Raw genomic sequence first — 14,904 nt, 5'->3', positions numbered from 1 at the left:
CAATTAAGAAGCAGGTCTCAGGTTTTTATAGTCACTTTAATCATAAGACTAACTTTGCCAGCTTTGTAACGAAGCACCCAGCAGTCAGGGTACATAAAAATTAGTTTAAAACTTTGCTGAAAAACACTGGAGTTCCATAGTATCCTGAGTGGAGAACAGAAATTCCTGCAATATTTCTTTAACCATTTGCATCTACGGACATAGTACTGTCATATACTTTTAGCGCAAAAAATTACTGCTTCAAAGTAAGATAAGAGGAAACTCAGAACCTTCCTTCCACGGAAATCTGTAATAAAATAAGCCCACCAAAGGGAAGTGTGAAACCTAGTACATGAAAATTTTCTATTGTTCAATCTGTACAGCTTCTGCATTCAGGAGTGATTGGAATAAGATTTTGAGTCTTGTGGGTAGTTTTTGTTGGGTTATTTTTAGCTTTTGCTATTGTTGTTGTTTTTTTGATTTTTTTTTTTTTTTTTTTTTTTTTTTTTGCAGGGGGGGAGGGTAGATTGTTTTGCTTGTTAACAGAACACTATGGCACTGTCCATGGAGTATGTGTCTCTCAGCAGGATGACCTTCAACTGCCCCCACCTTGACTATGGAGTTGCACTCCACATTTCACATCTGGATCATCACTTCAGTATGAAACCATAAACAATATGATGTGGGCAGCAGTAGAGGAAAAAGCAGCCATTTTCCTTTTTATGCAGATTAAGAGTAGGCCTCGCTCTCCTGGCTCATTTACCATTGCTCCTCATTTGGCAAAGTTTGACTGTGCTTGTTTCTCAGAATTACAGCTTTCTGTAATTGTTCAGTTTTGAAGAGTGAGTCTGGATACCATCAAGGTATAATAAAACTGTGGCATAAATTTACAAATCAGTTAATACATAAAACTATGTTGGCAAACATACAAATGTCATAAAACTAGCAGCAGCATGTTTGCCACCAGTACAGGACTGTTCCTTGAGCTGTTTAGAATGGTAAATCCTGGACTTGAGCCACAGGACTTGTGCTATTTCTAAAAGCCTGAAATAATACCATTCTTCTGCTCTTCAGTAAAATCAGCACTGTACATACAGGAATGTTTCTATATTGCAGAAGCATGTTGCTGTGCTTGCAGGGTGGCTTCTCTGTCTTGCAGAGAGTCAAATGACCTACAAAGAGGCAGCAAATTCTATGCTCTAACACTCTTGTATTTTTTTAAATAAAAAGAATATATATTGTTCTTTTGCCTAAACTTTAAGCTCTGTGATTTATGGTTTGATTGAAAGTTTTTGGAAGTTTTTGGAGCATGCAAGGAGAATTAAAAAAAAAATTAGGGTTCTGTAATTAGATAAATCCAGTCTTCATTATCTGCCACTGACAGCACAATAAACACTGTTCTCATTGCATTAATTCATACACTGGAAGCACAGCTTCTCAAAGTCTTGCTGTAGTTCTGGAGAGTCTCCAGGTGTTCCACATTCCATGGTTAAATGCAGTTTTGCTAATCCCAGGCCGAACAATTCTGGCTATGACAGAAAGAGAAATCTCTTTGCTATGTCTCTGCAGGTGGATGTGTAAATAAATACACATTTTTATGTTCATCTCTGTAAATCTCTACACAGAACTATTTGTATGTGTGCATATATGGATTAAACATATATATGCACACACACATAAATAATTGCTTGCACATTTATCTATTTTTTTCATTTACTGTTTAAAAATGCCAAGAATATATGCCTAATTTCCAGAAAATCCCATTTTGACTTTTCATAACAGAATTGCTAGCCCTTATATGTTCCATCCCAAAAGTTCATTACACAGTCACCAAGTTCTCTTTGGTTGGGTTGTAGTGGTCCTTGGTTAATGACATGGCCTATGACCTCTGACTTTTTAGTAAAACTTCAGGCATCCATTGCTCTCCAAGTTCACTGCAAGTGGCACAACCAAATCTCCTTTGTTCTATGCCTCCTTCACAGCTGGCACAGAAGGAAGATAATGCAGTGTTTGGTTAGTGTGAGTGGCAGATGTCTGACCTGCTCCAAGACCAGATTTTACAGTAAAGCTAGCAACAGAGGACACCGATGGACAGCTGGTGCCCAGTTTTGTTTGAATGTTTGCTCTCCCATAAGGGTACATTTTCCGCTCTAAGTTTAATGACCGTGTTTGGGAATTATTTACATCAGCCTTTCCTTCCAGGAAATAGGTTAACATTTCACCTTTTCCCTTTACACTAACTTTACCCCTGCACACGAATTCATAACTGCATCTTTTTAATATCCGCTGAACTTCTTCTGTCACCTGAAGACAGAAAAAAACCAACAAACATGTTACTTTTTTCTGTTAGTGTAATTGCCCACCCCTCTCCATTTTATTTCTTAGTCATGAAATACGTATAAATAGAATGGATTACACCTACAGCTGCTCTCAGGCTCACTTAGAATTTTCTTTAAGAAGTAAAGATCACTGATAAAACTGGAATCTGAGAAGCAGAATTTCTGGTTTCGAGTTAAATAAATACGCAGATTAAGCTTCATCCAACAGAAATATGTAACCAAATTGTAAGCTGTATCAGTTCTAGTGATGTTAATTTATTGCAGAAGACCTTTTGGTCCCTGGAGATTAGACAGATATTTTGGATAAGTTACTGCAGGTGTTTATTGAGCTTTTGAGAGCAGCACCATAGGTTCTAGTAGTAGAACAACAGGGTTCTCTGTCTGCATCACATCTCCAATCCAAAGTATCCAAGCAATTTTTAGAGCTACATAAAATGTGGTAAGATGCAAATGAGCATAGATCCTTTCCTTGTAGGTCTTATTTAGGCAAAAGTTCTACAGGACAAAGACTGGCAGTTTTAACATTCCCAGGCTTACCTTCAACTGTATGTAATGAAGCAGAGAACTCTTGTTTCTTTTGATGGAAAATTATTTATTTGATGATTTCATTGTTTCTAAGGAGTGAAGTGTATAAGATGGAAAACAACTATACCTCTGATGGTGAGTCATCTGGAGAGTGTTGCCCTCTCCATAAAACAAAGTGGGACTGTTTTTTTAGTGTTCTTGAAACTGTAGCAACATATAAAACAGGAAGTATGTAAAGTTTGCAAAATTGTCTTAGAATGCACTCACCTGAATCTTTCCCTGAACTCCAGTACTATCCATCCGGCTGGCAACATTCACAGTGTTCCCCCAGATATCATACTGTGGTCTTCTGGCTCCAATGACTCCTGCCACTACCGGTCCAACATTAATACCTAAAATTAAACAAAGAGTTTGGTTTTCACTATTATCCAAAGGAAACATGAATCCTGCAAAACAGATTTGATGCAAGTGTCTTAGCATTATTTTTTTTTGTTGTTGTTTTTTGTAATACAGTAATATATATTAACATCATAAAACTGAGTCAAGTGAAGTTTAGGTTAGGTGTCAGGAAAAGGTTTTTCACCCAAAGAGGGACTGAACACTGGAACAAGCTCTCTAGGGAAATGATCACAACAACAAGCTTGACAGAATTAAAGAAGCATTTGGACAATGCTTTCAGGCACATGGTGTGACTTTTGGCCTGCCCTGTGCAGGGTCAGGAGTTGGGCTTGATGATGTCTTAGCATATTCATAATTCTATGACTAAATTAATGCCAAGTGGACATCTGCATTTGTAAAAGTCTTAGAAACACAACAAAGACATTCCTTGGGATATCTTATTGGAAGTGTAATGTGATTGACAACATAAAAATTTGATTCTTCTGTGTTTTTTAAAAAAATTCAATGTTTAAAGAAAAGAAGAAAAGCAGTTGTAGCGCAGAGTTTTACTGAAAATGGGACAAACTGTTAAAGATCTTTAATTGCTTCCTATAACTTCCCCTTCAGTTGCATATATAAAGCCTTTTAATAGAGGTTTTAATGGAGGTTTTCCAAGTGGAACAGAAATAATGGTCTGGAATACACAAAAATTGGGGTAAGGGAAGTGTGTCAGGTTGGTTGCTAGTACTAGACAACTCAGATTCCAGAGACAGTAGAAGACAAAAGTATGTGAAAATGGCTCAAGCGTATTGTTTTGGAAGCTGCAGAGCTCAATTCTACATTTCTGACTGATTTCAGCATCTTGCTTGGAAGATAGAAGAGGATGTTCCAAGTGCCCTGCAGAGTTGCAGATACTAAACCCTGCATGAGATTCTGTGCAAGAGCTTTTCTAGGCAATTTATCCTTTGTGAACCTGAAAAGACAAGTTATCACAAAGTTCAAAGAGTATTTTTAGTTTATAATCATTAGGATGTACAGGAGGTCAAAGATGCATAATTCTTCTATTGCTGCCTTTGATGTTTTTGGTCTTTTTCAATCTTCTGCTGCTAGCAACCTCAGTTTTCCTGTAGTCCAGCTCATTCTCACAAGTCATGAAAATATACAGAGAAAGAAGCTGGAGAAAACTATCAATGTTAGAATATGCAATAAAATGAGAACAGCAGTAGAAGTACCACTGGAGAGGAGCAGGATGCATGAAGAAAGGGAAGCAGGGAACTTGCTGTCTAAGAAGGCTGAGAGAAATGAGTGGTAAGACATAACATGTAAAGGATTGCATGGGAAGGGTTGTGTTGTGCAGACCAGAGGATTTGATTTGTTGGAGAAAACAGGACTGGTTAAGGTGATTTGGTATCTGTGGAGAAAAAGCTCCTATTGCACTTTTAATGCCAACAAAGCTTTTGCAGATGCAACTTAATGTAATACAGTATGGCCCAATTTTCAGCAGCTTAGCAATGCAAAGCAGTGTAAGCCACAAGACTGGGTACACTTATTGTATAAAATTAATGGTGCACTTTCCTTTTAGGGGTGCATAGATTAAGTAAACACACTGGAATTGGAGGGAATTACAGTTCCTTAATACTAATGCACACCATCCAGACTGCTGACCTTTTACATGGATGTGACTCTCTCATTAATGGAGAATTTTCATGAGTGCAGGACAGGTAATCCTTTGCTGACAGCACAGGAAAAGCCAATGAAAAACAATCTTCTGCTTGTGCGATAATTGTAGAAGCATGACTTACCAACTCGTAGGACAAAGTCATTGTAAGACTGATAGTTGATTTCATCAAGAACGTCAAACATCTCTATTGCAAAATCTGCCAGTGTACTCAAATGGGAATAAATTGATTTTTTAGCCTAGAAACAAAATAGTGTTGCACATTAGATTTATATGTTACTGCGATACAGATTAAATACTAAAGCAAAAAATAGTGAGAAGCTCAAACAGATGTTTTAGGAAAAGAATCTAACAAAATTTTTTGTTCGTGAAGGGAAACTTTTAATGGTAGCTGCAGCACACGCATTCTTTTTTCCTGCTATATTTTTTTTTTTCTTCTCTGTCTCCTTCTGATTTCTGGGAAGAATGGAAAGCAAAGTTCCCATGGTAAAGTGGTTCTGTTGCTAGAGAGCTGCAGATTTTTGAGTGTGGCAGGGAATATAACCTGCTTTCTTACAAAACTACTTTGCCTGATGATTATTAAGAACTACAGTTTATGCCCTCTTCTCCCTTTGGGGCTGTTGCTAGCTCCCAGCTTCCATGGGGTGCATACTGTTCCCATTGACAAAATTCCTGTTAGGTTTAATCCTGTGAGGTGCAGAGCATCCCTAAGTTTATCCTTTCCAGGCAAGTTGAAGGGAGCTGTTATCAAATGTACTAAATGAACTAAAATTTTTTTGCCCAAAAGGGATCAAATGAAATGGTGAAGAATTAACTTGTAAATAAAACTCCAAACATAATAAAATAATTTTTACTAATTCTGTCTTATTAAACTGTGCAACTGATTTTTGGGGGATATTGTAGATTCCAAATCTTAGCAAGCTTCTAACATAATTCTCAAGATCATGAAAGAAATATTTGCTACAAAGTAGTAGAAATCTAAGCAGCATATTATTAGAAAGTGGAAAAGAGAGGTTTGTATATTTGTTTGGTAACTCATGCTCTCCCTGCAGGATCTAACCTTGGTTAATTAACAACAGGTTACCAGAATAAACCTTTGCCTCATCTCTGTATGACTTTTCTTATGTTCTGCTCTTATTTGAATAAGAAATATGAATTTTTAAACAAATTTGAAAAGTGAAAGTAGGGTAAAGGTAGGATATGGTGAAAGAAATGCAGGGTCAGTGGCAGCTTCAGTAGGGTGTTACACAACAGAACTGTGCAAGCTGGCATGAGATGAAAGCTTGCTGAGTTTTTGCCATGATAGTGAAATTTTATAAATGCAGTGCTAAACAATGGCTGAAAAAACTGAGAAACAGGTTGCTATTTCCTTCGTTCACCTCAGTTTGAAAGGGTTGCTTTATGTGACTAAGAAATTTACAAAAAATTATGAGAGTCATCCTTGTGCCAGTCCCAGCTTTTGGGAAGGATATTTTTATTTACCTGTGTGGATGTCTGGCGTTCTGCTTCTTTCAGTGTGAACTAGCTAGTTCTACTCTTTTCAGAATCACCAAAACAAAGGAAGAAGAAGAATTAAACTTAAAGAGCTAATAGGTACATTTCCAACAGCGAAAGATAAAATATTCAATGTCTGGAGTAGGGAGAGAGCAGTGCATAGTTTTATTTGATTTCTAATCTTTATGTTTCCTCTCTTCCATTTGTTTGTTGTCTGATGAATGTTCTGTTTTCCTGCAATGTCCTTCAGGGTTGCTGGAGAAAGGACTGGTGACAAATACTGAGTGCACTGCAGGTGACAGATGACTCTCAGGATTAGGACAATGAGTATTTACTATAGTAACCTACTGAAATCAAGGTGCAGAAACAGGAGTCCAGTAAAAGAAGGGATTTAAATGTTTAGCTTCATCAGAGTACTGGGCTCTTAAGTGTATAAGTATCCTCAGGTAAGAGCACAATTAACGCCATCTACTGCTTTCTGTTCATGTCCACATTCTAGTATGAAATTAGTGATTCAAAATCAGTGGCTGTGCCAGATTTTCTGTTGAACCTGGAACACTCCTGGCAGAGGGCAGACCAGAAGCACTTGAGTGTCTTATGGTTCCCCATTGACATATATGACTCCATAGGACAGCTCAGGGACTGTGTGAAGTTGGCAGTGATTGTGCATGACAGGCCAGCTAAGATTATCAGACTTCTAATATACAGGTGTATGCTAAAGAACTACTGGGAACTGGCAAGAGGATGTGAGTAATTTCTATTCATTTGCACCACATGAACAGTAAGGAGAGATCACAGAAGAGCTGAAACCCTAAGTTAAAGTAAAAATTATTTCCTGTTTCATACGACAGACAATTTTTAATAAATACATATATAGAAAAAATCAGTATTTGCTCCAAGATTTAAAAGGAAGACAGAGTTCTATACAGGATCTTCTGCAGTGATTTAAAATGCATTACTATCATAAGCTCAGAACAGGATTTTTAGTACTGGACTAACTCAGCTGACCCTTCACTCAACAACTATAAAATACAAGAGACAAACATGTTTAGGTTTTGGAACATATGCTGCCAAAGTTACCCAATAACATACTTGCTTTGAGGATTGTAGTTCAAAGAGCATTTATAGCAGACACAAAAGTATGCCACTGCATGTTTGCCTCAGATCACACACTGAAAAAATTCTAAAGATCAGTGTTTTCTGGCTGTCTCAGAACCCATGAGTCAAACATTTTAGGATAAACAGATTTTTAAAAATACATATTTTTTTTGGTAATGTATAGATTTCTAGGAATGATAAAAGGAAGGCATCACAGCTGGGAATACTTTGCAGATCAGAAGGTTAGTTGTGTGATATACTCCAACATGATTCAAACCATTGATTTAAATGTGGTCTAGTTTTTTATTTATTTAGCAGGGATAGTTGTTGCTAAAACATTGTTGTAGCAATGTCCACAGGGCATCTTCTGGGTTTTTTTGCTTTTGCCTTCTAATTTTGTATTATTTTGGAATGATAAACTATATGCACTACTGTATTCAATATATATCTGCAACATACATACATGCGTGTCAGAACAAGGGAGAAGTGTTTGAAAATTCTGGGCAGATTAGGTCAATTGATTGCTTTAATTTTCATACTATTCTTATATTATTAATTTTATAACATTGAAATGATTTAGTTTTATTAGTGTCTTTACTAATGTGCATAGTACTCTGTATACTATGCATTTATATAATGCCCACAGGTTTTTCTGACTTTCCAGATGCTGCTTGGAAATCTAGGAAATCTCTGTTACAAGACAGTAACTTAAGGTAAGAATAATATTCAGGGGTACTGATGAGGATACAGAAGAACGGTGATCCAGACTTGAAATGGGTTTGAAATGAGTTTGACTTTTTTTATTGCTGAGTAATTAAAGTGGTAAATAGAATGCTAATGGTAGAGACAAAGAAGAGCTGGTTTGGAGGGACCAGGTACAGTGCAGCACCAGGTACAGTACCTAGCACAAAGTTCCTATCCATAATGGGGGTTGGGAGAGGATGTTTTATTTTAGTTGTAGGTTACATTCAGATTTCAATATTAAAAATATATGCAAAACCTGCCTTTTAATAGTCTGCTAGTTGTGCAGCAATTCACTACACCTGGAGTCTCCCTTTCCCTGCTTCTTACGAGGACATCTAAGATACCAGGTTTAAAACACTACCACTGATTTAGAGGCTTTTAGATACCAATTTGCAGGGAATTGAAAGCTGCAGGCAATGAAATCACAAGAGAAGCCAAATAAGCAAGTGTGGCTCCAGCTGTTCTTCGAATTTCAGGTTCAAAATATAGTAAAGAAATAATAAAAATTATCAGTAATCTCACAGAATTAGTTGTGTTTCTGATGTTCCTCTGGAAACTGAAGGAAAATGGTTCCTTCACATTAAGATTGTTAGGTAAAATCTTCTTACCTTAGTTCCTGAAGTAGGTACGAGTCCCACAGCTGCCATATAAGTACTTCCAATTGTCTTGATCTTTTCAATATCTTTATAATATTCTTTGTCCATAAGCTTTGTTTAAAACATAAAACTGTTAAATATTACATAATATTTTAGACAAGAAACCATAGTTGTCAGACAATATGTGCAAGTTCATTAAACCATATCATATTTGCTAAGTTGAGTCTTGCCCACTTTGAGGTCAAAGAAAAAACTGCCATTAACTTCCATTTTTGATACTCTTCCTATATAAGAGAAATTTTAGGTCAGAGTCATGTGCCTAAAAGTACAAATTTGGCACTTTAGGGAAGCCCAGTGGACACCAACTATGATTAAATAGGATGTTTATAGTACTGTTTAATTGAACAGTTCAAGATACACTGATTTACTTCAGATTATCTCATTGATAGTTATTTAGGAGAACTGATATGGTGAAAAGACAAAGTGTTTAGACCTTACCTCATCAAAATCAGCAATAATTTCATTTAACAGGCGTAAACATTCCACTCCCATGTTATTGCCATCCAATTCGATGTAGAAATCATTGAAATTTGGGATGGAAGCAAACATCACTCCCACTTGTGAATATGACTGGTAATAAAGGTCCTGTAGTTCATAGGCAGATGTAATGTTTATTTTAAAATATTAATCTAAACTAAACATCATTATTACAGTACTTATTCTACTGCTGAGCAATAGCTAGGACAAAGGACATCAGTTTTTCTAGAGAGGAAACCAGACTTCTTAATATCTTCACTCAAGACCACAACAGAAAATTAACACCTAAGGTATTAAGCCAATTTAAAACAATTTAGGGGTTTTTTTTCTGTTTAGATACAGAAGCAGTAAGCCAAAATTTGTACAAAGTTTTAACAGTTACAGAACTTCTATTGTACAAGAAAAATAATTTAGCTTTCTTAATCTTGTTATATAAGTAAAATAAGAGATGGACCAATTTTATCCTGTGGTACAGAACTGGCCTCACTCCTTCAAGTCTTTCCATGTGTTGTGGAGTCCTATATAATATAATGCTGTTCTGTACAGTAATGTTTCTGCTTAAAAATTTGGAAGGCTCAAAAAAGCAAAATCACTCTTCTGTGGTTCAAATATTTTGACCCAAACTCTCAAGAACAGTATCATAGACATTACAGCTACTCCAGTGCTGATGGTTTTCAGATGAACAGAAAAACTCTCATAAAGCCTTCTTGAATCAATTTATTTACTCACTCAGCCTTTTATACAGGTCTCTGTTTTTAACTTTAAATAGATGGTTTTGGTAGCATACTTTCCAGAACTAAGTGGTTAATACATAAGTGTCTGGCAGTTCATACAGTTCACCATTCAGAACCAAACTGAGCTCATGCAATACTGTGATAAATTCCAATATTCTACATTGATTGGAAAAATTTAAAAAAAGTGATTTACACTCAGGTACTTGGTTACATTGATGTTGAATGACACCCTTCCCTTATCCTAAAGTTTAATAAAGTTCTTCAGAGAAGGAGGACCATACAGCAAAAGAAATAATCCCAAACTAATTCTTGAATCTAAATTTTTACAAAGCTACTATTTTTACATGAGCAAAGTTTCTTCCAAGCCTTTCTTGAAAACATACAGGTTTAAGGTGGCCCAAGCAACACAGGCCCATACAGCATGTATTTAAATTTTATCTTGGTTTACCATATTTCTTGGATTAGACATAAGAAAATGCTGTGCAACGTGGGCTGGCAACAGATTGAAAAGAATTCTTTTATTATCCAGCTTGACTCTCTCCATATCATCTCTCTCTTCTTCTGCCTGTTGGAATAGAGGAAAAGAAAAACCTTTCCAAAAAACAAAAACTTAGCTGAGCCTTTCAAATAGCTTATATTAATTCATCCTTTAGAATTAAAATGAACAAAATGTAGAGTGGCAATGTAGATTGACAACAGTTCTCCTGTACCATGCTTCTACATTAGGCAAAACCCCTTTAAATCATTAGAAATTCAAGCTAAAGTCTCTCTCAGCTGTTTTCAGGATATGATCAGCTAAGTGTATTGGTATCTTCTGTAGTTCTCTGTTCTTTTAAATAGAAACTTGATATGTTTACAGAATAAACCAGAATAATCCCACTTAAATCACATTGGCCTTGGAGGCCAATTACTTCCCAGGTAGTTCAGCAGTATTTGATCATCTTTCAGACAAAAGAAGCCAGTGAGAATCTCCAGTGTTTAAAGGAAACCTATGTACTTTGCAGTAAAATTGAAACAAATCTGATAAGACTATAGATTCAACAGAGAAAAAGATTTTAAAATTGAGCATCCTTAAGAATGATGTACAATTAAAAAAAATGATATAAAAATAGTTTAAATTTCTAGAGATTGTTTTAATTATGCTGGTGTCTGTCATGAAAATATATATAGTTCCTTAACAACAGAAATTCTGTTATTGATAGGAATGACAGCATTCAGAAAGTCTGCTTAGGAGTTAACATATCTAAGGTCCCTAACCCAAGATACTGGCATCTTATTACAAGTGCTTGATTTACAGAGTTAGTGTGAGTCATATAGTAGGAAATTATTTTAAAAATCAGACCCCTCATTTGAAAAATATTGAATGTATAGGAATCTCATTTGGGACTCCTAGGTTTGCAAATTCCAGCCTAGTTTTTTGTAGATTCATGTGCAAAATTACTTCTCTGGAATTTGCTCATTGTTCTTAGAGTGACTTTTGGCCTCACACTGATTTCAATTAGAAAACATTTGATCAGTATCATATTCATCTCACAAAAGTCACAGTTTATTCTTTATTCCTCAATCACACACACAAATAATCTACTGTGATCTCAATGTGATTTTGTTTATCTAATTACAGCCAGTAGAAGAGTGGAAAGCCAAAAATTCCCAGGCATTGTTGAGAAATCTTGGTCACATAAGTCATTGATGAACCTGTTCTAATCTTTCTTGGTGTCCCATTTATATCTGAAATTTGGTATCCTGATCTATTATAAAGTCCACGTAATTTCTCAGTATCCATTCCTATCTAAGTAGGAGAAAACCAGTCACCTCTTGCTTTTGTATAGTCTAAAAATATTATTTCATATGATTTTTTTTTCCAGGTAGCTAAGTTTTGTTTTACATGACAAAACTTAGGAAACAACATTTTTATTCAGGTTATGCAGTCTATTTGGCCTGCAGTTTATTCTGTATTTTAAAATTTCTTTACAAGTAGAAAGAATTCTGAAAGATAACTGATTTCATAAACATAAGTTCTTCAGGAATTGTTGCCTCTTTAAATAAATTCTCAGCTCCTACTCTAATTTGGGTAATAAGAAACAAACTTTTTCTAGAGGTGAAATATCAGTAAACTTTAAGTAACAATTAAGTTTTGCAAGAAATATACCTGAAGCTTTTATTCTAACTATTTATTTCCTGTTTGTGAGCTGTTTTCTTGACACTTATTTTGCCATTTAAATTTCACATGCTCTTTTCTTAAAATATACTTCCCTTATTTTTTGGTGGTATAATTCTGACTTACTGTTTTATATAAACATGTGAAATGGCCTCTGGCATTTAGTTTGACTGTTGAAATTTAAATGTTTTAATAGGAAGAACAAAAAGATTATTCAGCTGAAAATTCACACCAAGCTTGCAACTCCTATGTTACATCACACTGGAATGTGCAAAATTTTATTCTGACAACAGCAAATAGATTTGTGAACTGAATTGATGATCTTAATGAAATATCCATTCCGGTCTTCCTTATCCATTCCTCTATTTTTTGAACAAGAAATTTTGTTGCTTTCTTCCTAGGAATATTAAGGTTCTCAGGTAACCTACCAATACACTAAGGGGCAGAATAACTTCCTAAGGAACAATAAGGTCTGGAGATTTCTGGACTAATCAAAGGAATCAAGTAGGGGTAGGTAAGTGGAGTAATCAGTTTGATGCATTGTATGGGTAGTGACATTGCTTGATCACTGGCAGCTGTTGTTAATTTCTGATGTGGAAATGTGTGATCAAATTAATCTGCCTTGCCCAATTGTGGACCAAACTGTTCAGTTTGGAAGAAATTATTGAAAAGATTCTCCAATATCATTATGTATGAATCACAGCATAATCATTATTATGTATGAACCACAACAAAATTTTCAGAGCAAAGAACACCTGTGACTAAGAAGTAGAGAACTGAGCTCTTGAGTGAAGAGCTAATGGCTCAAATCAAGCTATCAGAGTCATGTCTGAGGTGGTGTTCATCTGAGAGCAGAGAAAGCATTAATGACATGACCATTACTAATGATAGAGTGTTACATTTTCAACACACCTAACAAGTGTCTCTTCCCTTTTTGGATGCAAAACTGTCAACTACAGTTTTGGGTCTGAGATAGTTTGGTTGCCAAAAATGAGACTGTGGGAAAAAGACTTGAGCTAAAATGAAAGATAATATAGAAAATATAGGGGGAAGTATGGTTGCTACTCCTTGGATGGCCACAGTCAGCACACCCAGATTTCCACACACAGTACAATCTAGGGTGAACTAAATGGAGAGTGGAGTGGAGTGGAGTGGAGTGGAGTGGAGTGGAGTGGAGTGGAGTGGAGTGGAGTGGAGTGGGATGGGGTAGGGTGGGGTGTGATGGAGTGGAGTGGGGTGGAGTGGGTGGAGTGGAAATACTGCAACCAGGCTCTGTTGAAACCTTTGCAGAAGAGGGTACTTGGTGGTACTTTTTAGTTGATAAGCCATGCAGCTGCTGGAAGCCTAGGGAGATAAAATATGATATCCTGCTATTGAATCAGAAGCTACAGCAAAATTACCCTCCTTGGATTGACACATATCCCCATCCCAAGGTTATCTCAGATACTACACTCACTGATGTCACTTGCCTGCAAGGCATGACCACCCCTCACTGAGTAATATGTATGACTAATGTCTTTGCATAAATGAAAAGAAGAATTGAGAAAGGATAGAAGACTCCATCATAACTTCTGGGATTAGCTGGTAGGCTGAACCTCTCTTCTCCCCCATATGCACACCTATGGGGTAAGAAGTGTACTCTACGCATGCTGAATGATTATCTCTACCAAGTTCTCACGAGGGATTAGAGCTTGTCTGTACATTGCTTTGAATATATTTTGGCAGTCAGATATTATCACCAGCAATCCTAAAACCATGAATTCTTGCTACTGTTTTTTATTTATAAAGAGTGTTATCTGCAAACTGTTAATGTGGATTCTTCAAGGGTGCTAGCGTCAATGGCAGTGAGTTAAGGTATGGAGACACATAAGGAGGTCTCTCTTCTGGCATGTGACCCTGAACAAATCAGTTGAACTGCACTCCGATCTAGCAGACTACTCCATGAATGGTCCCCGTAGCTGGCAGTGCTGGCAGACTGCTTAAGCAACAGGATCTCAGCTTTCCTGAGTCACGGTCAGACTAATCAAACACTTAGGTTTGAGAAAATCTTTGTTTTCACATTAAAAACCCCTAACATAATGGAAAGTCCTTGAATAATATCATAGTGATTCTGTGATTCATGGTGGGTAATAATAGGAAACCCAAAATAGAGGCAAAATATGCAAACAGCAAAACAAGGGGAGTGCTCTTTACTTTTTTCTTCCCTGAACTATTTGAGGCCAAGCACCTCATAGCTGAGAGAGAGAGAGAGAGAGAGAGAGAGAGAGAGAGAGAGAGAGAGAGAGAGAGAGAGAGAGAGAGAGAGAGAGAGAGACAGAGAGAGAGAGAGAGAGAGAGAGAGAGAGAGAGAGAGAGAGAGAGAGAGGGAAAGAGAGAGAACTGCACTCTCTCCATGTGTTCTGGGAGAAATTTGTGCTGATACTGCCCAGGTGGGGCAATACAGTGCCCTGAAAACTAAGCTGTGTTAGCTCTGCCTGATCTAGCCCCAGGACTAGAAGCAAAACATTCATGGAATTAGCACAGCATTCCTTCTGAGTTACTTTCTCATGCTGAAAAGGAAAGGCATATTATCTTAGACCACACAATGGGTTAATACTGCTGTATTGTTCCTGGTACCTGAGATGGAGTCTCTGCATGGACTGCA

General features: G+C 36.6%; 1 protein-coding gene across 2 annotated transcripts in view; it reads right to left on the bottom strand.

Annotated features, from left to right (window-relative positions):
• Positions 1–483: 483 nt before the first annotated feature.
• ADCY1 (adenylate cyclase 1) overlaps positions 484–14,904 on the bottom strand; it is a 153,615-nt gene continuing 139,194 nt past the window's right edge. Inside the window, exons 15-20 of one of the 2 annotated variants that reach the window (XM_021543139.3) lie at positions 10,551–10,667; positions 9,330–9,476; positions 8,844–8,942; positions 5,024–5,138; positions 3,111–3,235; positions 484–2,283 (exon numbers count right to left, since the gene is read on the bottom strand). In XM_021543139.3, coding sequence (XP_021398814.1) covers positions 1,945–2,283; positions 3,111–3,235; positions 5,024–5,138; positions 8,844–8,942; positions 9,330–9,476; positions 10,551–10,667 — 942 coding nt within the window. In that variant the 3' untranslated portion in view covers positions 484–1,944. Of the gene's footprint in view, positions 2,284–3,110; positions 3,236–5,023; positions 5,139–8,843; positions 8,962–9,329; positions 9,477–10,550; positions 10,668–14,904 lie in introns of those variants that run through there. The other variant, XR_013340445.1, reaches the window with a different exon arrangement.

The sequence above is a fragment of the Lonchura striata genome, chromosome 1 (assembly GCF_046129695.1).
Source record: "Lonchura striata isolate bLonStr1 chromosome 1, bLonStr1.mat, whole genome shotgun sequence".
NCBI lineage: Eukaryota > Metazoa > Chordata > Aves > Passeriformes > Estrildidae > Lonchura > Lonchura striata.
The sequence above is the reverse complement of the archived record's forward strand: the minus strand, read 5'-3'. Positions and strand labels throughout refer to the sequence as shown.